Genomic DNA, 23854 nt, shown 5'->3' with positions numbered 1-23854 from the left:
GGACAATTTATGGTCTGATATCCACTATAAAACCATAGGGTTCCAATTTGGAATTATGCACAAAGGGCTTTAAAAGAATGCTTACCTTTTGATTTAGCCATACTACTACTGGGTTTGTAACCAAAGAGATCATAAAGAAAAATACTTGTACAAAAATATTTAAAGCTGCATTCTTTGTGATGGTGAAAAACTGGAAAATGAAGGGTTTTCCCTCGACTGGGGAATGGCTGAACAAACAAATAAAGCCATAGGTTTCCATGAGAAGTAGTTGGTTGAGTAACCTACTTTATTCCAGCCTACTTCCACTGGGCGTGTATGAAGAGACCTCAGAGCTACTGGCCCAGGGCTACTGTCCTAACTCACTGTGTGCTCTGAATAAGTTCTGTATTTGTAAGCAAAATTCTGTTTTAATGCCATTAAGAGAAATGCTTTTCTTTAACAAAAATGATAACACATTCAACTCACTATTTCCCAACAGCCAATGAGATGAATCTAAGCAGTGATACAACACCACTTGGGAATGTGACGGGCAGAAAATTGGAAGAGAACATCAGGAAGGAGCAACAGCCCCCAAATGGGCTAGTAGCTGAAATTGTGGTTGCAGGTAGGAATAATCAGTTTTCCCTCTTGCCTTCAATCCATATAGATCATTTATCAATGAGGAGAGATAATATGGGGCTTGGATGGTAAATAAAAAGTATTATTCTAGAAGCAGAGAACTTGGGTTCAAATTCTTACTCTGTTACCTAGTGTAACCCTGAGTAAGTCATTGCCCTCCCCTGGGCTTCAGAATCTTCAAAATGAAAAAAAATTAGGGAATTAGACCAGATGGTCTCCAAGGTCCTATACTTGAATTTTCCAACTCCATTAACTTGATCCCCTAATTCAAATGAGACTGTAACTGCACCAGGCCAGCATTCCTGAACTTCTGAACTCAGATTCTTTTCTTTCCCTGATTTTGTGTTTCTAGAAGACAGGTTCTGAACCTGACTCATTGTGGCCCATGTGGGAGGTTATGGTCTTGAAAATTCTCCTGAAAGAAATAATGCTGAAAACAAAAAGGGGGAAAAAAGGTTAAATCTGTTTGGGGTATGATGATACTGCCAACTACACACATCTGGACTCCTTAGTTTATTCTCTGCCATAATTTTGTTTGCCACCCTTTAATCCTTTGATGAACAAGGAGAGAGAGAGAACAATTCTTATACCAGTTAGTCATCAATTACCAAATGTACTATAAGCCAGTGAAGGTGAACCTTTAGAGATAGTGCCAGGCCCTGCTCCTACCTAGATCGAGTGCTATGTTGGCCCCCTACCAGAAACTGAGTGCCACACCCCAAGACATACCCCACAACCCTCCCTTATCCCAGACAAGGGGAGAAGAAGCACTCCCATTGGGCTACTGGGCAGAGGGGTGAGTGATGAGAGGTACACGTGGAGAGGGGGTTGAGAGTGGCATGAGTGCACTGCTTCCCTCCAGCTCTGCCACCTTTGAGCACTCCACCGTACTCACTGTGTGCTCCCATTTGGCTGCTTGGTAAAAGAGCAGGGGTTGTGAAAAAAAGTCATGGTGGAGGTACATGGTGGAGAGGGGAAGGGGAGCAGTTATGCCCAAATCCTTCTGCCTTTCTAGTAATGAACCCTGGGGAGGTGTGGGAGTGAGGGCAGCTGTGTGCCCACAGAGATTGCTCTGTGTGCCATCTTTGGCACCCATGCCATAGTTTCACCATCACTGCTATAAAGTGATGGAATTCACAAGAGACAAGCATTGATAGCTTTTCTAGGCGAGAAAGTAAGCACAAACGTACTGGGGACCAGCCTAATACCACATATCAAATCAATAATTGCAAAAACTTAGAATTTTCTTCCATCTTCTCCCCTTGTTCTACTAGACCATTGGGAACCTATAGACTACCTATCAATTTGGGGATGTGGTCTGCCATCTTCACCTGTCCCTGCTTGACTCTGGTAAAAAAAAGAAGTGTAAAAATGAAACCATGGCAAGATTAATGTTGCTTTTGATGAGGCAGAAATAAAACAATGTCCATTAATTTTTTGAATAAATGTAGTTTTATTACTTTAAAGAATTATAGTAATTAAATATGTGGTAATTATTATATGTTATCCTTTTACAAACTTCCAGTCAAACTAGACTATAATTTATTTTATATACAGTATCCCTTCTGGGATCATTCTCTATGAGAGGTAGAGTAAAAAGAAAGGAACAAACATTTATTAAGCATTTCTTATGTACTAGGCACTGTCCTAAGTGCTTTCTTTACAAATAGGAATTATTATTTACAAATATGAACTAAACAGTCATAATAGGAATAGAGGTAGAGACAACATATTATAAACATTAATATTATAAAGTACCAAACTAAAGAGCATCCAGTCTTTGAGAATTATTCTGTGGAATAGAAGGTATACTGGCTCTAGAGCCAGAGGACCTGGGTTCAAATCTTCCCACTAATACTACTTACATGAAATCATTGTCACTTACACTCATTGGGTCTCATTTTTCTTGTCTATAAAATGAGGAAGGGTGGACTAGAATCAAAGGTATTAAACTCCCCTGTCAGAATCAGATGAAAATGTCATTGGAAAATGTTATAAAAGGAAATAAGAATATAGTAGCATAGGAGGCAGCCAGGTGGCTAAGTGGCTCAGTAGCTAAAGAGCCAGGCCTGGAGATGGTAGGTTCTGGGTTCAAATCTGATCTCAGATGCTTCCTAACTGTGTGACCCTGGGCAAGTCACTTAACCCCAGTTGCCTCGCCCATTTAATCAGTGAAATGACATTCTTCCTTTTCTGCCTTCGAATCAATTCTCAGTATCAATTCTGACAGAAAGTAAGGATTAAAAAAAAACATACATATGTAATTAAACTGTATAGAATAGCTACATAGTACGATTTTCAAAAATTACTCTCAAGAAGACTGGAGACAAATTCTACCATGAATCTGCTATGTAACCTTGGATAAGTCATTCAACTTTCCCGGGCATCAGTTTATTTTATTTTCCAATGTAATCATCACAAATTTATTAAGTACTTTCACATCTCCCAAGCATGGTACTATACTAGGCATTGTGGATACAAATATAATGAATGAAAAAAGTTCTAGCCATCATCCTGGAAAGCAACCCTTTGTGGAAGCCTGCTCCTGGAGGTGCTGCAGCCATATCTTATAGAAGACCCAGAAAATCAGTTTCTCATCACCAAAGTCTTTGACACTGTCAAATGATTCAGGATCAGAAATCGATACAATTTTATCAGTGACGTGTCATTTAAGAAGAAGCATTTCTATTGGCCTTTCTGCAGTAACTTAAGGATGGTGAGACCTTTCCATCTGACTTGCAACTGAAACCTTCAAAAGATTGCTCCCAAAAGAATGTGAATTCCTTAAGATCAAGGAAAGTCTTACTTGTCTTTTTGCCTTTATGGTGCTTTGCATACAGTAAGCACTTAAACAATGCTTCATTCATTCAATAATGGGCCTCAGTTTATTTTATAATTCCTGCTCTGGGCTTCAAAACCGTGTTTCTACTGCTGGATAACCTTAAAACTCCTGCAGGGCCCAGGGTCTTTTCAACCTGGAACTGTCTACCAATCTTGCATCTGGCTCATCCTGGATTATTCCTCCACAGGGCCCAGCCCTCTTCCGTTAGGGAACATCTTCTAAAGCTGGCATTTTGTGGATGGACTCTGGCCAAACTGTCTTTATTCTCCTCCCAGATCCATTCATGCTTTCTGAATTTCAAAACTATGCCCCAGCACCGGGTACTTTCATCTCCATCTACCCCACTTTCAGCTTTTCTGCTCACCTGATTCACTTGATCATTATGTTTCATGGGACTCAAACCCATTCACCATCCTCACTGCTTTCCTCTAGACACACTCCAATTTATCATTGTCCATATCCATGGCCCAGAACATTGGATTAAAGGGTGGAAAAAGAACTTAGAAGTCATCTTATCTAACGCTCTTATTTTACAGATGAGAAAACTGAGGTCCGCAGAGGTTAGATGATTTGCTCGAAGTCTTGTAGGCAGTACCTTGCAGAGGCAGAATTCAAACTCAGCTCCTATGACTCCCAATTCATGATTCTTTCTTCCAATTCTGCCTTTCCAAAGTCAATTGCAACCACTTGGTTTAAGACAATTTTTCATTATCAGATGAAAAGAATAGCTGACATGGAAACTATAGAAAAACATGAAAAGATGTGCAGGTGGTCTATTGTTCTAACCTTCCAGCATAGCTAGGCAAAGTTACATGAATGTGGGACAGTAATAGAGGAGCTATTTTAATGCAGCTGGGTTCTGTAATCTAGCATTTTGCTGAGGTGTTCCTGCTCCCAAAGTCATTCACGTTTCAGAGAATCATGAGGTAAGGGAGGCATTAGAGAATAACCCTCTCAGAATGGTGCTCAAAGCCTTCCTCTTGTCCCCCACGGGGCTGCATTTCCATGGAGTATGAAATGAGATGATCCTTTTACAGTATTTTGTTTGCATGGTTTGTGACTCTGTAAAGGGCCTCGAGGTTTGCAAGTCACTGCATAAATCTCAATAATGAATATGTCTAGTGACATTCCCATTCTAATTTCCTGTGTCATGGCACATATGATTTCAGTAAGTTGAGGATAATGCTTTTTATGGTTGGATATTTTTCCATGTTAGTACACAAACCTACTCATTATATTTTAAGCCTATTTGCCTTTTATTAGGGATGTAAGAATTATATTGGTTCTGTCCTCCTGCCATGCTGGTTGAAGACTGCCAACAGAATGTTGAAACTCTTGAAATCTGAGTCCATTTATTCTTGAAAGAATGCCAAGTTCTGGTCTCAATTTAAAAAAAAAAAAGCTTTAAAAAGCGCACAAATGGACTCACAAAACTTCTTGGACACCAGATATTCTTTAAGCACCAATTTGATGAATTGCTTGTAAATAAATCAGAAACATATGGCCCACAATCGCTTGACCTAGACAAAGCTTTTAAAAGTCAGCAAAGTGCTTGGGGGGGGGGGGGGGGATCCACTCAGGATTTAGCCTTCTTTAGGACTTGTGAAAGAAAGAGAATCTTGAAGTATTTTGCAGAACCTGGATGTGAAAATTCATTTTCTCTTCAAAGGTTTAGAAGTACTCTAATGGCAGTTGTCTTTGTTTGCAGATGAGGATGACTGTGCCCCTGTGGACTGTGGCGTGAATGCTCAGTGCATTTCAGAAGGAAAGGATGCCTGGTGTCAGTGCTTGGAAGGATTCTCCAGGAATGGAACCCTCTGCTCTGGTAATTACAAAGACTAAAATCGATAGAGCGAGGAATATTAGCATACTTACTCCTTAGCTTCACTGAATTAAAATCCTGCCTTTCCAAAGTTTATTAGAGCTATTAAATTTAAGACATGTTTTCATTATCAGATGAAAAGAATGGAGGACATATAAATGATAGAAAAATATGAAAAGATGCCCAAGTGTTTTATCATGTTATTCTAAGAGATTTTCTTAGAATATGATTATATACAATGAGCTTTAACAGAGAAGAAAAGTACAGGATTAACTTTGGCAACAAAGGAGTAAACATGAACAGAATTTTTAAAATCACGTTTTCGGATTCACCAAAAACATTTATTTTTCAAGAGCTCAGGTGGTCACAAATTGATTGCAGGCAGTAAGTTGTGTTGTATTGCTACAGAATGCATATTGTCCTTAATTGGGAAAAAATCTGGGGAGAGACCGACAGAAGCAAAGTGAGTCCAGCCTTTAGTACCAAAAATTTATATAAGCTTCTGGAGAGTAGAAATTAATTCATTTTTGTCTAATGCAAGCAGTGTGGTACAATGGGCTTTAAATCCAGGAAGACCTGAGTTCAAGTCTTATTTCTGATAAAGTCTGGGCAAGTTGCTGAACCTTAGTACTCCTTGATTATTAGTTTCAGAGAAGGTGCTTGCCCCAGTATGGAGAAGAGAAATATCTTTACTGGAAAGGCTCCGTGCTAGGGAAATCATGGTTCCTATCACTAGTTCTTTGCACAGTTCCCTGCATGTAATAGACACTTCATAATGTTTATTGAATTGAATAGAGACAGTGCAATAGGACTCATCATTGGGGATTTCCCTATACCAGTGAAATATCAGGTCCAGTGCTGGGCTCTCTCCCTAGCATTTGAGTACCCTGTGCATATTTTGTCCTGAAGCTAACTCTTTGTCAAAGGTCAGGGATGCCCCTAAGCGCTGTGAATTGCGTGCTTCCTTCTTTCCTCCTCTGACAGTCTACTCCGGTAAGGCGTCCATATCTCATTTGTGCAATGATTTTCTTCTTAGATATTGATGAATGTGAAATGGATGATGTGCTCTGTCAGCCAGAATCATCCCAGTGCATCAACACTGAGGGCGGCTATGTCTGCAAGTGTCTGGAAGGCTACAGCGGAGATGGACTGGACTGTTCTGGTAAGGAAGGCAGGGAGTTTGTGGGAGAAAAAGTGGCAATCACAGGGATGACCCTGGTAGGAGGGTGAGCAAGGAAGACAGAATAATGATTGAGGATGAATGCACCTCGAGATGAAAGGGAGGTGCTGAGAGATGCATTTATGCTGACATCTCTCAGTTATTAGGGGAAAAGGGAGACTGGGGGTACACAGCCAGTAGGCTTCACAAGGCAACGGATGTGCCTCCTTCTGCCTTTTGGATTCTTTTCCTGAGGTTTGAGTGGTATCAGTGACTTATCAATACACTCTGCTTTAGGCTGTCTGTGGATTTCTCCCTTTCCCACTGACACTTCATTTGGCAACTAAGCCAGAGAGAAATTTGGAGCTGCTGGAGGCTTATTGGAAATTGTTGTGGTGCATAGAAATGAGGAAGGGTGAGGCTCTTTGGGAAAGCCCAGCTCGGAGTTCTGGATCAGTTAAATGACTTTGAGGTTCAAGCTGCTGACATTTATATGCAACTACAGGAGAAAGCCACTTTTATTACCACTCTCTCCTGCCAGAATTCGGGTGTGGCTTGTAGGTTTGGCAGTTCGTTTCACGACTTGTCTTACCATTCCACTTGTCAGTAGCATTACCCTACAAGTGAAGACCTGCCCAGAATCAGCCTTGTCAAAATGAAGTGTGTGGAATTGTCCAGAGGATGTCATTTCCTTTAGTTTCTTGGCTTCTCTTCCTTCCTTCCTTTTTTTTCCTTTCTGGAAAAGAGCTGTCCACAGTGAGGGACTGATGAGACGATGAGAACTCTGCCACAGGCATTGGTTCTATCCAGTGGACTGGCCAGTCCCTGATGTCACCGGGGAAAGATGAACAAGCATGAGCCCAACCACTCATTTTCCAGCTTAGGTTGGTCTAAATCAGATCCTTATCAGATTAATTCCCTGAAGACCACAGACATCTATAAATACTCTTTTGAGCATGTATTTGATTTGGCCGGGAAATCAAGGAAATGTTACTGCTTTAATGGAATACAAAATAGATAATTTAAACAAACTGGGTTTCTCTTTAATTCCTTTGATGAAAAAGAAAGGGATACTCTCTTGACTGGCTAAAACTCTGAGCTTGGGGTTCCTGCTCATCCCCAAGCCTCTTACTCAACAGGTTCTCTTCAGCATTATCAGTGTTCTGTCTTGTAAGACTAACAAATTGGCTTGCCCCTCTCCTTTTTTGATCAAGGTGATGGATTTAAAGCTGGAAGGGATCACAGAGGCCGTCTACTTCAGACCTACTCTCATTTTAAGGATGAGGGATTAAAGCTCATGAAGGTTGTAACCCAGTCACAAACATAAAAGCTTTATGGGGGGCAATATTTGAACCCCCTCTGATTCTGGAGTGAATGCTTTTGCTACTGAATTATGATCCATCCTATCAGGCTATTTTTTTTCTTTTTTGGCCATCAAGAACATAGCCACATCTTCTCCCAGTGCTTTGAAAATCTTTCAAATGGGGAGAGTGAAGCCAGGAGACAAAGGGGTCAGTACAGAAGGGTTGATTTGTGTCATTAGTTGAAGAACAAAGACATAGTCCACCAGACAGTCAGCAAGCGTTTATGAAGGGCTAGGCCTGGTGAAAGGTGAAAATTGACCTCAGGAAGCTTATGATCTAATTGTGGAAGACAAAAAAATTATACACACAAACTATATACATCATAAATGAGGGCAAGAAAATAGGCATTTTTATAACACTGCTTCAGGCACTCCTCACAACCCTAGGGAGGGTTGTTCCCATTTTATGATAGAGGAAATTGAGGCAAACTTAGTTTAAGTGACTCGTCTAGGTAGCAGGTATCTGAGCTCAATTTGAACTTGGGTCTTTCTGACTGTCATGAGCTTCATGTAATAGCAGTGTATGTATTTGGCAGGGAGAGTGTGAATGACTGGGGAAAGTCTTCTGTTGAAGGGGGCATTTGAGTTGAGTCTTGAAGGAAGCCAGGGAAGCCAGATGACAGAAGTGAGGAGAAAAAGCATTCAGAGCCTTGGGGGAGCGCCAGTGTCACAGGGAGCTGTGAGCTAGATGCTTGTGCAGGGAAGCAGACTGCTTAGAGGGAGAGTAAAGTGTAAGAAGGATTTAATGATACAGAGAAGTCAGGCAGTAAAGGACATTAAGTAGGAATGGCTTCTGTTCTGGACTTTCATATTGAAATCTGAACCAGCTTCTTCTGATTTGGAGAGCTAACCCTGGGCAGAGGGATAGAAGCCAGTATTGGCCATTTCTCTTCTGCTATTAGAAGCAAGAATTAGGTTGGGAAAGGCAAGATATGTGAATACAAACAAACACATACACATAATTTGTGATTGGGCAAATTGTTTGATGAAAGGCAATCACAGTGTCATAGTAGACTGAGAAAGCCATTTTGTAATAAATAAAGGAGATTTGGATTCATCTCTTGCCTTGGACACATTGCTAGCTGGGTGGCCTTGGGCAAGTCATTAACCTCTCAGTGTTCTAGCACTGAACTAGGAGATGATTTGATTTGCATTGATAGATGGAGTTTCTCGGGGGAAATTTAAAAGTCAGTGAAATTACAAGTCCCATCCAAAAATCTTTTGATGAATAAATTACTCTGAGAGTCTATTTTCTTTCAGAGCTTTAGGGTATGTTACCTGATAGTGATGGTGAACCTTTTAGAGATCATGTGCCATGCCTCACTCCTGCCCCAGAGACCACATGCTGTACCCTACCCCCTCCAGACTGAGTGCCAAGCACCTTTCCACATACACACACCTTATCTCACAAAGGGGAGGGAGAAAACATTCCCATTAGGTTACTAGGCAGAGGAGTGGGTGATGTGAAAAAATGTAAGGCACGATGGAGAGGGGTAAGGGAATAATTCTGCTTAAGTCCCTCTGTCTTTCTAGTAATGAACTCTGGCAGGGGATGGTATGCATGCCCATAGAGAGAGCTCTGCATGCCTTCTTTGGCACATGTGCCATAGGTTCCCCATCACTGTTAAAAAAAATCACTTGGAGAAAAAAATAGGTGCATAGTATGTGTATGTGTGTATGCACCTTGTACATACATATATATATACACAGTTTTATATATATATACATATGTTATAGAAAAAGTGCTTTAGGTACACAATAGGTATATTCTATATATGTATGAATTATGTATACATATATAGAGTGCACCTATTTTTTCTCACCTATTTCTATATATTCACAATAGGTACACTATATGTACATATATGTACACACACATATATATATACAGTGTACCATTTTTAAGTGCTCATACAGCATAAATATACATATGTAGACATATATACACATATATAGCATATATATTGCACCTATTTTTCTCTGAGTGCTTATTCTAAAACACATATATAAAATCCATAGCATCTATCTATATCTATCTATCTAGTCTAGTCACTTACCTGTGCCTCAGTTTCCTCCTTTATATAATGAAGAGAATGGAGTTGATGATCCTAGTTGATCAAGCCCTAGATCTATGATCCTGAGATCCTTTGAGGGTAAGATTCTCCACCTTGTGTCTCCTGAGCCATTTTGGGTTCTACTATAATTTAAACTCATAATCTTGTTTCAGAATTTAAAAGGCATTCAGTTAGGAAATTGTTGTTATGGTTCCATAGTCTCGAAATCGTATCTCTTTTACATTTAGATAATAGTTTCTATTTTCGGTGTAATGGCTCTCTCTTAGAGTTTAATTCTATAGTGATAGGCACCAGGAAAAATGCAGAGATCAAGAGTTACTATATGTTTTTAATTTTAATGCCTTAATAGGTATTCAGTGCATCTGTGGTACAGTTACAATGGGAACTGTGAATTAGAAACCTTGTCTTAAGTAAAGACAATTATGAAGACATGGAGATTCATTTACATTTAATTTCCTTGGTGCTTTTTTTTAAGGGGGAGAAATATCATTCTGTAGCTCTAGCCATTATTAAAATTGAATAGAAAACCAGGAACTGTATTTCCCAAACACTTGCCATTTTGTTTCTCAAAAAGACTTAAGCTGGCCATGTGACTAATTAAAATTAGCTGCTTTTGAGGAAAGTCTGGAATTTTTCAAAATTTTTATGGCATGAAAATATGCTGAAATCACATTTTAAGCTTAGCTGTGGTGAAGGTCTGAGTCATTTCAATCTTCTCATTTAATTCTTGGCATTCAAAGAATAATTTAGTCCCAAAAGTTCTAAGCAAATGGAAACTAAGGCCAATTATATTATGAGAAAGTTCAAGCTAAAGCTTAAACATATCGTTAAGGTAATTGTTACTCTTAGAAAGGAAATTATATGGAATTAGCTTTCAGTTAGATTGGCTAATGTGGAAAAAAGAGAGTATTGCAGGCATTTCCCTCCATAACTCCCATCCATGACACCCCTCAAGTTTCAAAAGTTAGTTTTCATTGTCAGTGAGGGTGAATATTGTTCAGTCTCACCACTTAGAAGGAAAATCATGGATTTCTAGAAGGAATCACGTGTTTCTTTCAGAGATGATTGAAGAATATCTCCTGTACTCAACTGCAAAATATATTGGGATTTCTGACTCTCAATTACTTAGAATGTTTTTTCTATCTTTAAATAACCCACATTTGCCATCTTTCTTTTTCATATTTTGGTATATATTTCAGTGGAGAATATATGTGTATGTAGTCTATATATATACACACAAATAATCACTATACACACACACACTGATCTCTGTAGCTTTCTAATCTATACCTAATCTACACCTACCTTAATGTCATCTTCATCTAAATAGAAATAAAATATATGAAATCTAAATCTCTTCATATTCAACTCCATGTCTATGCCTGTGTGTGTCTTCATCTATGTCTAATCTATATATCTAAATAAACCTATACATATCTATATATCTATATCTGCTTCACTTAAATACAACTCGCAAGCACGTCAAGATAATTTTTTATTATTTTTCTTCTCTAAATATATTTAAAAACTGACAAATGTCTATGTGTAAAATGTCATATTTCTACTAGTTACATTTAGCCAGATGACATTTCTTTAAGACACAGGTTTCATGTTGATTAGACTCGAATGCACTTGAAGATTCAGCCCTGTGTACACTGGAATTATGGGAAATTGGGTAAGAAAAGTAGACATTTAAAGGTTGGATGGGGGTATCTAGATGGCTCAATGGGTTGAAAGCCAGGCCCAGAGTCGGGAGGTCCTGGGTTCAAATGTGGCCTCAGACACTTCCTAGCTGTGTGACCCTGGGCAAGTCACTTAACCCCCATTGCCTAGCCCTTACCACTCTTCTGCCTTAGAACCAATACACAGTATTGGTTGCAAGACAGAAGGTAAGGGTTTTTCAAAAAATAAATAAAGGTTGGATAGAAGTTGTTAACAATGGCATAAAAATTTGTTTCCATGGAAAACACTAATTTCCATTGGATTTGATTAGAGAGAACCCAAGGATGAAGGACTAGACCAAGCTTGGAAACTCCAGTCATTTGTATGAGGATGAAAATGAAGGATGAATAGCCACAACAACATCTACATCTGTAATATCTTGGTCTGTCTATATCCAATTTACCCATAGCCATCTCTTTATTATACCCACATGTGTGGGTATAATTTTGTTTTTTATCAGACCTGTGATTTCCTGGTGAGAAATTTCTTTTCATTTCTGCTCAGTATCTATTTTTATTTAATAGTCTTTGAGTCTTGCTTGGGGCACTGAGCTGCTAAATGATTTACCCAAGGTAGTAGTGCTAATGTGTTAGAAGTAGAATTTGAACTGAGCTCTTCCTGGCTTGGATTTCAGATGCCTAGGTACGACATCACATTATATTGACAGAAATTAATAGGGATTACAGTGCATTTAGAAACTGATATGAAGGAAGAGATTCAGAAGTTTTAGGGGCCAAGACCTAGAAAGTCACCTATAGATTACATTTTAAAAAACATTTTTCTCTTCTTCCTTCTAATAGAAAATCTCATCTTCCCTTTTAATTGGTAGGTAGCATAATTTGCAGGGTGCTCTTTAGACTTGGGGCCATTTCAGCCCAAGGGCTCTTGTTTTGAAGAGAAAGGCAGCAAGTTCATGTGAAAACAGGGCTGATGGTCTAGATTTGAGTCTTTCCTTCATGCTCGACTTCGGATTTGGTTTTTGTGCCCAAGTGTGTATCTCCTCAGAAGGAAGGGGTAGGATAGAAGAGCCCCTCTCAGAATATTACTTTTTTTTTTAAACAATGACTCCCTTTTCCTTTCTCCCCATTACCCTTTTTCTCTCTCTTGACAACTGCATCTTTCTTGCAGACATTGATGAGTGCGAAATGGGAGTACACACGTGTGGAGAGAATGCTATCTGTAAAAATACGGAGGGGGGCTACATCTGCATCTGCTCTGATGGCACGGCTGGGCCAGGATCTGTTTGTCCTGGTAAGTTAGTGGGTGGGCCAGAGAAGAGATGCTACAACTTGGGAAAAACATCATGACCTGATGTATGAGTGGTATTTCCACTGGAGATTCCAGGAATTACTCAGCATCTTAAGTTGTATGCTCTAGCGCTCCTGGCTACTTTGGTACTGGGCTTGGAAGAACTACATATTCCAAGTTGCCTTGATTTAATAGTGTCTGGAACAAATCTCTTTTATTACTTTGCAATGCTTCTAATCTCCCGATTTGTAATGTTGATGTCAGAGTCTGTTGGAGTAACTGCCCCTTGCAACAGTAGGTAGGTCAGGGGAGTTCATCTGAGCTCTTAAATATCCTTCAGCATGAGTTACTTTAATGGATTAAAAGAAATGGTCATGCCTAAACCTTCTTTTTCCTCTTACCTAGAAGTAAATATTTCTTTCCTTGCATTATTGTTTCAATTTCACATTTTTCTTTCTTCTTTGTTGCTGAAGAACATTCAACTTTGGCTTTTTTGCAGAGGGGGAGGGGGAGAGTTTCTTTCCTAAATGGTAATATCATCCATTCATTCAATTATCCATCCACCCACCCATCCATTCAGTTATTCATTGAACACGTGTTTATTAAGAACCTACTAGATTTTGGAGAAATAAAGACAAAAACAAACCAATTCCTACCCTCAAGGAGCTTATGTTCTATTGAGGGAAAACAACACAAGGAACTACACAGGATATTAAGTAGGAAATATATCCAAAGTACAGTTACAAAGTGAGTTACAAAGTTACATATGCAAAGTAATAAAGTACACATACAAATCAAGTACTTTTAGTATATGAAGTATATCCGAAGTAAAAAGTTACACATACAAATTTACAAAGTACACATTTAAGTTACAAAACAAATAGTTTTTTCAGGGAGGGCCCTACTCACTGTGGGGAAGAATCAAGATAGGCTTCCATGGGAGATTTCATTTAAATTGAACTTTGAAGGACAATACCTTCAGAACAAGAAACCTTTTCATGCGTTCATATTTCCTTTCTAGGAAACTCTGGACTTCACCTTGAGTGGTTCTGGAGGAGAACTGAATTCTATTACTTCTTGCTTCCTTGCTTGTCACCCCCTAGCTGCCAAACGATCAGCTTTCCAGTGTGTTTCTAGTTGTACAAGCAGAGAAACACTTGCAAAAGAAAAACTGTGAATTTGCTTCAGTGCATCTCTGTGTTTCTAACACCTTACAGTCTCACATAATCTCCTCTCCTTAGAGGTGATGAAAAGGTGTTGGCATTTCTATTCACCTTGCAGAAATCTGAGCAAGATCTTCCCAGCATTCCTTTCAACTTTGTGCCTTAATACTTTTCCTTTTAAGAAGGGTGAAGCACATAATAAAAGAAATTCATCAACTTATCATTCTCTCATTATCCCAATGTTTCTTTTCTGTCAAAGCTGTTGCTGTTCTGATTTTAGGGATTCCTGGGTAGTCTAAGTAGTTTTAAGAAGAAAGATTGATGTGAGGGAAAGTAAGGGTTTTCAGGAAACTAGAAAACAGCATGCTACCATGGAAAGAGGACTAGATGTGGAACCAGAGGACCTGGGTTCAAATCCTTATATTTTTTCCTTTATGAATTGAGCAAGTCGGTCAGTTAATAAATACATATTAAATGCCAAGCACTGTAATGAGAGCAAGGGATACTCAGAAATACAAGACAGTCCCTGCTCTCTTGGAGCTCACAGTCTAGTTGAGGAGACAACTTGCAAACGATGGACAAATAAACTTAATACAAAATAAATTAGAGATAATCAGCAGAGGGAAATCACTAGAATTAAAGGGGATCAGGAAAGACCTTCTGTAGAAGGTGGGATTTTAGCTGGAAAAGTCACAGAAGTTAGGAAGTAGAGATCAGGAGGGAAAGCTTTCCAGGCATGGGGGGACAGCCAGTCAAAATGACAGGAGACAGAGATGGAGTGTCTTGTTTGATGAACAGCAAAGGAGACCAGTGCCACTGGGTTTCAGATTCCCTGGAGGAGGGAGGATGTTTTCTGGGTCTCATTTTCCTATAAATGGGTGGGTTCTAAATCTCCGATCCTATTGTAAAGTTCTTATCACACTCCCTGAAACATATTATGCACTAAATAAATACTTATTCTCCTGTGATGGGGAATTGACCAAAAATATTTCAGTGACTTTTCTGAATAATTTATTTTCCTGGTTTGTGTGGGAATAGCTACAATAGTTCTTAGGGCAACTAATCTATGGATGTTTACATAAATACTAGTTTTGAGTGAGCTTTCTGAAGTTAGTACTCCTTAGATTTCAATTATTAAGTATTGTTTATTAAATAGATTTTTTTTTTAATCACGGGAATCCAGATGTGCTCTGTGTGACCTTGGACAATTCATTTTAGGCTCTTTGGGTCTTGGTTTCCTTATCTTTATAATGAGAGGGGTTGACTAGATTATCTCACAGGTTCCTTTCAACTCTAAATCCTCAGATTCTTTGAGTTCAATGACTGAACTGAACATGACGCATAGGGAGTTGTCATCCTCCTCTTATCTGCCTGTAGAATGCTCTAGGCCAAATAAAAGAGAAAGTGAAGAAAGGCAAGCTGGTTTGACTGAATCATGATTGACTTTAGGTTTAGTAGTTGAAGGGTAAGGTCTGGGTGGACAAGTGAAACTGTCATCATTGTGAATATTTCCACAAATCACAAGCTGTTTACCTAAATTAGATCCCTGATATCATGCCAAGAATGACTGAATCACTGGAAAATATCGAGGTTTAAAGCTGTTTTTGAAACACTGTCTTCCAGAATCTGTTCCGCCCAGGGATGATGCTTTCTCTCTCATCAGGAACAGGAATTCCAAGTGCCCACCACCATATGATTCATACTGCCTTCATGGAGGAACGTGCATATATGTTTCAGAACTAGAAAACTATGCATGCAAGTGAGTATGAAGCTCTGTCAATTGTTCCTTTCTGAGGGAGTACATACATATAGAGTTCGGAAGCAACCTATCCTCTAGGGAGTTTATAAAGCGATTTCACTGTCCCCAGGAGATCTGCTGCCATGTGAACTAAGGAGATCTCCAACAAGATTAGTGTGGCCAGTCCAAGAGCTCTGGGCTTTCCCCCAGATAATAGGCAATCAATGGACCTCAGTTAGACTCCTTGCTCAGATTTGGAACCTTGGCTTCATAAGGGAATTCCTTAATTCTGTGACATTTCTTCCAGAAACATGACAAGGAGCAGCCAACAGGTATTTCTAGTTTCCTAAAGAGAGCTTTGCAGTTTCACAATTGGCTCATCTTACTTTGAACCCCCATCGTTAAAGTTTCAGCCTCCCTCTTCGCAATAAGTTCCATTTAGATTTTCAACACAGGGTAGAGTTACAGGCCCTATTCCTGCTCCCGATCTGACCCCTCCCCATCCCCCATGAGGATTTCAATCCAGCTGTACCTACGGAAATGTGTTGTGATTCAGAATCAAGCAAGTGTGAGCATGAACATTGGGTTCAAGGAAAAACTGGCAGGTTGGCAAGCACGCCTATTGCATTCACTTTTGAAAACCTATTCCTTAGTATCTTTACATATTTATTTTGAAAATAAAAATCTAGCTCTGAGGCAAATATGACTTTCATCTAACTGCCTGCTTTCAAGGCAACCTGGGAAATAGGCAAGAGGGGAGAAAGTGCTTAATCCAAGCCATGCACTCCCTTGCCTAGGAGCCAAAGAAAGCCTAGATCTCTCCACCAGGCAACTCTGTTCTTCCAGAAGCGAAGGATGTGGGAGGTCTCCTTGGAAAGGATTTTATGACCCCTTGGCACCTTCCTCCCTCCAGTGCTTCCATTTCATTTGCATGGTCAATTCAAGAATTGTTAAGCGTGAAGGGGCTTTAGTTTTCATCTGGCTAACCCTCCAGTTAGACCCGAGTCCCAGAAACTTCAAATGGCTTGCCCCAAAGGTGCACCGCTGAGCTAACTCTACGGCCACTTAGCTTTTGTGTTAGACTACAACTGGGCTCTCCCAATTCCCAATCCGGTCCTTTCCCCGGGACAACACGGGGCCTGCTGTAGGTGACCCCTGAAGTTGATATCGGCTCGGTCTCATCAGCTGGTCTGATCCAGATCAGACAGGAATGCCCGGCAGCCAAGTAGAGGAATTTGGTTTTAATTGATGCGGAATGAGTGCGGCATAACTTTTTTCCTTTGCGAGTTCTTTGGCTTTCTTTTTGCTTGGTGTTAGTGGTCCAGGTTCAACCTAAAGCGAATGCCCCAAATATGCGTTCAAGTGAATAACTTCCCTCTGGAACGTTTGGGCCAATCATTGAAGGCTAGGGAAACGACAAATAGGCAAGTTCTTCGAGGGCACGGAGGGACTTTTTAAAAAAAAAAATTATCTCTAGTGCCCACTGCAGGGCTTGACCTGCTGTAGGAGCTTGATAAATCGCCAGCGATTGACAGTGTTCAATTGGACAATAGAGGCACGCTCATGCCTGAGAAATGGGGACAGAGAGCTTGTGCCCACTAGATGGCACCATTGTGTCACTAACAAAATTGAAGCACAAAGGAAGAACTTGACCAATTTTGGTGCTATATCCCACAAATGAAAATGCCCAGTGGACATGTTTGTGCGTGCGTACGTGCGTGCGTGCGCATGTTTGTGCGTGCGTGTGTGTATACTAATTTTTCTTCTTGGAGAAAAAAATAAGGTCAATAGGTTTTCAGATCTTTTGTCTTATGCTTTGGCAGTCAGTCCACGTGTTTTTATTTTGTTTCTACTACACGAGAGTGCTGTTACTAGCCACTAAGGGAATCAAAGAAAAGCAAAAATACAATATCTGACCTCAAGGAGCTTACAGACAATGGGCTAATGACTGTGCATTTTGCTTGCCATGTATCCTGCATGCAACATGTTACATGTATCCGTACACACACACAAACACACATCCACACAGTAAGCAACAGATAACCCCAGAGAGAAGGCGCTAGGATGAAGAGGGACTGATAAAGACTTTTTGCAGAAAGTCAATTGAGGTAAATCTTAAAGTAAGCTGGGGGGAAGGCTTGGATAAAGAAAGGAAGATGCATTTACTAAGTGCCTATTATGTAGGCTACAAACATTAACTCCTTTGTCCCCTCATTTTGCATTGAGGGAAATGAGGCAAACAGAGGTTGTATGACTTGTGTAGGGTCGAATCTGAAAGTAGGTCTTCCTCACTCCAGGGCAAGCACCTTACCCAGCACTCCATACCTCGTAGCTGCCATTTTAAGGAAGTATTTGTGTTTTCAGAACTGTATACCATTGTTTTTATTATTCGGAGGCTCCCACTTTATTTTATTCCTCAGCTCACAGATGGGATTGGGGAGGGTCTCTCTTCCACTGTTCCTCTTTCCTTGAGCTGATCTGCTTCCCTCTACCTTGGGCTGCAGGCTGCATGAGCTGGTTTTCACTTGTGACTCTTTAGGATTTTAGACTAACAGAATCTGATCCTTAATCAATGCCTTCTAGAGGTGGAATGCAAATAATTTACTGTCAATCCCAGGGCAAACAGACGAAACCAAAAAGCTCACACTAGGTTAGCCTGTAAATCTCAATGACCTTCCCTGATGGCGGATGGATTTCTAAGATGCTTTCAGAAAGACTGAGGGGTGGAAACACAGGGGTTGAGGTAGGGAGGGGTTGGACTCTGAGCAGACATTGCTTCTGGAATCACTGACACTGACGTTCAGGAAGCAGATTGGGAGTAGGGCAGGGGTGCTCTGGGAAACTGTTATTTTTCTGAGCATGTGTGTCTTACAGATGCATGGTTGGCTATGTTGGAGAGCGCTGTCAGCACAGTGACCTGGAATGGTGGGAGATGAGGCACACCGGAAAGACAAAGCAGCAGAATGTCACCGTGGCCATCTGCGTAGTTATACTGGTTCTGCTTTTCATCCTGGCTTTGGGAGTCACTTACTATTACAGGTGAAACTTTTATTCTATCCAAAATTCAGAACAAATGCTTCCTCTCCTTTTCCAACCAAGGCAAACCACCTATGCTCAGCTGAATAAGTATGAGCTGTAGAATGACTTTGATATCTTTTCTCATGGGGAAGGGGAGAGCGTCAGAGAATTACAGTATCTGAGAATTTTAATGTAACAAACAATTAAATTTAAATAAAACCAATAGCTGTGTGACCCTGGGCAAGTCATTTAACCTTGTTTGCCTTAGTTTCCTCATCTGCAAAATGATCTGGAGAAGGAATTGGCAAACCATTTTAGTATCTTTGCCTAGAAAACCCCCCAAATGGGATCATGATGAGTTGGATACATCTGAATGACTGAACAACAACAATGACAACAACAAAACCCCACAAACTAGATTTAGTGTCCTGATCAGATCTTCTCTGATATTTACCTTTTAAAAGTTCAAGGTTTTCCATTCCCATTTCCATTTCAAAGACTTTGCTTTCTATATTTTGGCAAGATTCCTCCTTTAAAATTAAGTGATTCTATTAGAAGGAAGTAAAAGTGAAAACAAAAATACCCCTTGTCTCATTTTCCCAAAGTACAATTACCTATTGGGGTGAGGGCGAGGGAGAACAATAGGAGTCTAGGTCTAGGATTTTCTTGCTGTAAAAAATTCCAGGCACAGAAACTTCCTTTGCCAATGCAGATTAGTACTTCCTCAGCAATGTACAGTCTTAGAGACTTGTGCCCAGACCATAGAATCAGAATGCATCAGAGACTCAAAGCTGGTCTTTCTGACTTAAAACCCAACACTCTACTATTAGGCTTTATTGCCTTCTTATCAACACCATCATCATCTAAAAGTATTCTTATCTAACTGGGCTCTTTAATACCTACTGACTTAATAGACTTCACCCCCATTCTTTAGGAACTTACATACAAAGACAAGGATAAATGCAAACTTATTTACTTGGGTTTAAAAAACAAAACACAACTGTATGAGTGCAGAATAGGAGAGACATGAGATCCTATGAACTCATTAAATAGACCACTCTAAGGAAGGATAGTTAGGATGATTAGGAGACTTACTTGCCATATAAGGATAGATGAAAGGAACTGGGATTTAGCCCAGAGAAGAGAAGATTTGGGAGAGAGGTAGGGGTATGATGGTAAATATTTAACAATCCTCCAAAAAAAAAGTACTCCTGATACTTTTAATTTTAATCTGCATTATTAACACTTTATTGCTTTCTTAAGTCTAAACAATCAACAGAATGATAAGCAAGCCCTGATTTGCATCATCTGCCAATTTCTAGGTAGAAATGCTCATACTTGAAATTCAACAATCAGTTTGAACACAGGAGCTGGTTCCAGCACAGCATTTGAGGAAAACTTTTCACAAATTTGAAGGATTATCATGTGGAAGAAAGAAAAATCTCACTGTGATTTGCTTAGACCCAAAAGACAAGGCTAGGACCAGAGTAAGGAAGCTTCTGTACGTTTAAGCATTGACTCATCTACAGCTCTGCTCCATTTCATGAATATTAGCTCAGGGCTACTTCTTCATAGACAATCTGCTCCAATGGACTGGTGGGTATAGCTAGGGCTATAATATTCTGAGGCATAGAAAGAGTACGCAGACATTATTGGGCACCAACAACATCCTCTCTTCTTAGTTTGATGTTCGTTTGCCTTTCATTAAATAGCTGAGATATTTGTGATCTTTAATAGCCCCCGGTGGGGGGGGGGTCCTCTATCCACCCTATCCCTCTAAAAAATAATGATAATAAAAAAAGGTTAGGGAGAGACGTTCGCATCCATAGGATTCTTAGCATAATTAAGTTAGTGAGGGACTTTCTTATTTAATGGGTGAAAGTATTTTAAGCTATGGTCACGGCTCCACTACATTTCTCATGTTCTATTGACTATTTCAGAGCTCTGGATTTAAAGCTAATTGCAAATCAGTCTCTTTTCGTGACTTGGGATTTGAAAGCTAAAGCAGTTGAATGATGTATATAGGATAAATATACAAATAAAGACTTCCTCAGCTGCCTTCATACATCCTGTACTGGCACTACCCTGCTCCCAAAGGCACAAGCAGAGAGGGGACTGTTTAAGAACAAGGTTAACTAGCGTACTTTTCCTTTCCTTTTACTGAAATCTCTTATCTCTCTCTCTTTTCCTTCCTGTCTTTTAATAAGGATCATTCTGAGCTGATTTTATGTACTTTTACTAATAGTTCTGTTCAGTACAAGTGTTTAACAACAACATTTTTATTTTGTTTGGATTTGTTTTTGGATTTGATGGTTTGAATGGCTTGATACCATAGCCCTGACCATGTCATTCCTATAAAACTAAAGCTAGCAAACTAATCCTCTACTCCCCCTACCCCATCACTGAAAACCAATGATGAGCACTGACCTTGAAATTCTATTGTTTTTATTTTGCACAGGTGGATTCACAAGAGTATAGAATCAGAGGTCATTGATCTAAAGTTGGGAGGTACTTTAAAAGCCATTTGGCAGAACCCTCTCATTTTATAGACAGTCAAACAGACCTCAAACCTGGAATGACTTGTCTAAGATCATAGAGGAAAGATTTGAAGCCAGGTGTTTTTTACTTCAGAAACATGACTTTTCCCATAGTATACCTTTCTTTAAAAAATTATCACATCTTTTGTTTTCATATCACCTACATTTCCCAGCATTTGTCTTTTCTTTCCATCTTCCAGAGATTATTCCTTTATAACAAAGGATAAAAAAAAAAAGAAATTGAGCTGGTGGGTGTTCTAGTGGATAAAGTATAAGGCATGGAGTCAGGAAGACTCCCTTTTATGAGTTCAAATCTGGTCTCAGACATTTCTAGGCAAGTCATTTTACTTTAATTGCCTCAATATCCCTCTATGTAAATGGACTAGAGAAGTAAATGGCAAACCACTCTAATATCTTTGACAAGAAAACCCGCAAATGAGACCATGGAGAGTCAGACACAACTAAATGAATGAACAACAATAAAAGAAAAAGAAATCGTTTGGTAAGACTAACCTATACACCAGTGGTGGCAAACTTTTTAGAGAGGCAGGTAATGTGAGAAATATCCTCAGGTGTACATGGAAAGGGGAAGGAGAGCAGCCTGGCCCCTCATCCTTCTGGCTTTCTAGTAACAAATTCTGTGCTGGGACAGCAGTGTGCATGCTCAAAGAGAGGGTACTCAGTGCCCTCTCTGGTACATGTGCCATAGATTCACCACCACAGCTCTACACCAACCACATTTACCATTATATTCAATGTTCCATACCTATAACCCTACACTTCTGCAAATAGGGAAGAAAGCACATTTAATTTTTTTCCAGTGGGGTTAAGGTAGGTGATTATGATTCTATTTCCATTGTTTTATTATTGTTGGTTTTTCCTTTTATATCATCATATATATATATATTTATATAATTTCCTTTTATATCATTTTATATCATTATATCATTTATATATATCAGGAATTATATTCCTGGTTCTGACAACTTTACTTTTCATCACTTCATATTAATCTTCTCATTCTTTGTATTCCTGATTTCTTATAGTCAACAATATTCTATTAAGTCTATATACATTTGGTTTAGTCTTTGCCCTATTGAAGAATATTATACTTAAGTTCCATTAGAATGAGAATTCCTTGAGGGTAGCGACCCTGTTTTTTCATTCCTCTGTTTCTTTAGTTCTTAGAAGGGTGCTAGTTATGCCATAAACACTTTATAGATGCCTGTTGATTGTTTCTGACTCTCTGCTACCACAGAAGATATTACTAGAAATGTTTTTTGTATTTCCAGAGCCTTTATAAAATATTGACCTGCTTGGAGTATGTGCCTAGCAATGGGATCTCTGGGATATGGAATTCATTTTCAGAGAGTTAGCTCTAGCTTTTCTCCCTCTGTCTCATACCCCATCTCTACTGTCTATATATCTCTTCTGTGTTCTTCTTTCAAATTAAGGATACTTTAAAATCTGAATTAGGTAAAATTGCTCCTACAGGTTAATATTCCATAAAGCAGGATGACTTCATATTCACATATCATTTTCTCTGCAAGTAGAACAGGAAAAAAAAATCCACTGAATGTGGAATTGGAGAACCTCCATTGGCATTCAGCTCTACTCAACTTTGGGAATAGGGATTAGTAGTCATTTGGAATTTTTGATCCTCAACTTCCTCCTATGTGAAAAGAAGGAAAGAAATAAGCATTTATTAAACACCTATTGTGTGTCAGGCATTGTAGTAAGTACCTTATATAAAGCTCATTAGATTTCCATAAGAACCCTGATATTTAGGTACTATTTTAATCCCTATTTTACACCTAAGGAAATTGAGACAGAAGTGACTTATACAGATATCCAGATTTGAATTAAGTTTTCCCTGATTCTAGGTCTAGCATTTTACCTATTGTGCTACCTAGCTGCCTCCAATAAGTGCTATTATTATCACCACTATACAGAAGACTGAGGCTAAGCAAAGTTAAATGACTTGCTCAGGATCATATGCCTAATAAGCACACAAGACAGGATTTGAACTCAGGTCTTCCTGTTTGAAAGTCCACTGCTTTATCCACCATGCCACATGACTGCTAAGAACAAAGATTTACCAAGTACCTACTCTTTTGAAAACCCTCTGAGGGTAGTAGCAGCAGCAGCAGCAATCATCATTGTCATAGTAGTAATAAGCAATGGAGAACAGAAGATTAGGAGTTGGCTCTGATGCCTGGAAGTCCTCAGTTCAAGTTCAGTCTCTAGCACAAACTGACTGTGACCCAGGGCAAATCACTTAATCCCAATTGCCTAGACCTTATTGATTTTCTGCCTTGAAATTAATACTTGGAATCTATAGATCCCAAGACAGATGTGTGTGTGTTTTTTTAAAGAAAGCATCTGCCCTCAAAGAGCTTCTTTTTTAGGGGAATGCAACTTGTGCACAGATGAATAAATGTAAGGTAATTTTAAAAAGAGAAATATTAATAACTGTGGAGGGGAGAAGGTTTGGGGAAGGCTTCATGGAAGAGATGTTGCCCAAACTTATTCCAAAGGGAGATCTAAGG

The 23854-nt window shown here is 39.4% G+C and overlaps 1 protein-coding gene across 7 annotated transcripts in view; it reads left to right on the top strand.

Annotated features, from left to right (window-relative positions):
• The window catches only part of EGF (epidermal growth factor), a 122841-nt gene that overhangs the window by 68523 nt on the left and 30464 nt on the right, over positions 1-23854 (top strand). For all 7 annotated transcript variants that reach the window (XR_008912987.1, XM_056803079.1, XM_056803082.1 and 4 more), the window contains 6 exons: positions 479-604; positions 5169-5285; positions 6319-6444; positions 12730-12852; positions 15636-15771; positions 18625-18789. Coding sequence is in view for 6 of the 7 variants with exons in the window: in XM_056803079.1 (XP_056659057.1) it covers positions 479-604; positions 5169-5285; positions 6319-6444; positions 12730-12852; positions 15636-15771; positions 18625-18789 (793 nt within the window). In the remaining variant the exon portion in view is untranslated. The remainder of the gene's footprint in view (positions 1-478; positions 605-5168; positions 5286-6318; positions 6445-12729; positions 12853-15635; positions 15772-18624; positions 18790-23854) is intronic.

The sequence above is a fragment of the Monodelphis domestica genome, chromosome 6 (assembly GCF_027887165.1).
Source record: "Monodelphis domestica isolate mMonDom1 chromosome 6, mMonDom1.pri, whole genome shotgun sequence".
Lineage (NCBI taxonomy): Eukaryota > Metazoa > Chordata > Mammalia > Didelphimorphia > Didelphidae > Monodelphis > Monodelphis domestica.
Note: the sequence above shows the minus strand (reverse complement) of the source record. Positions and strands in the feature narration are given on the sequence as shown.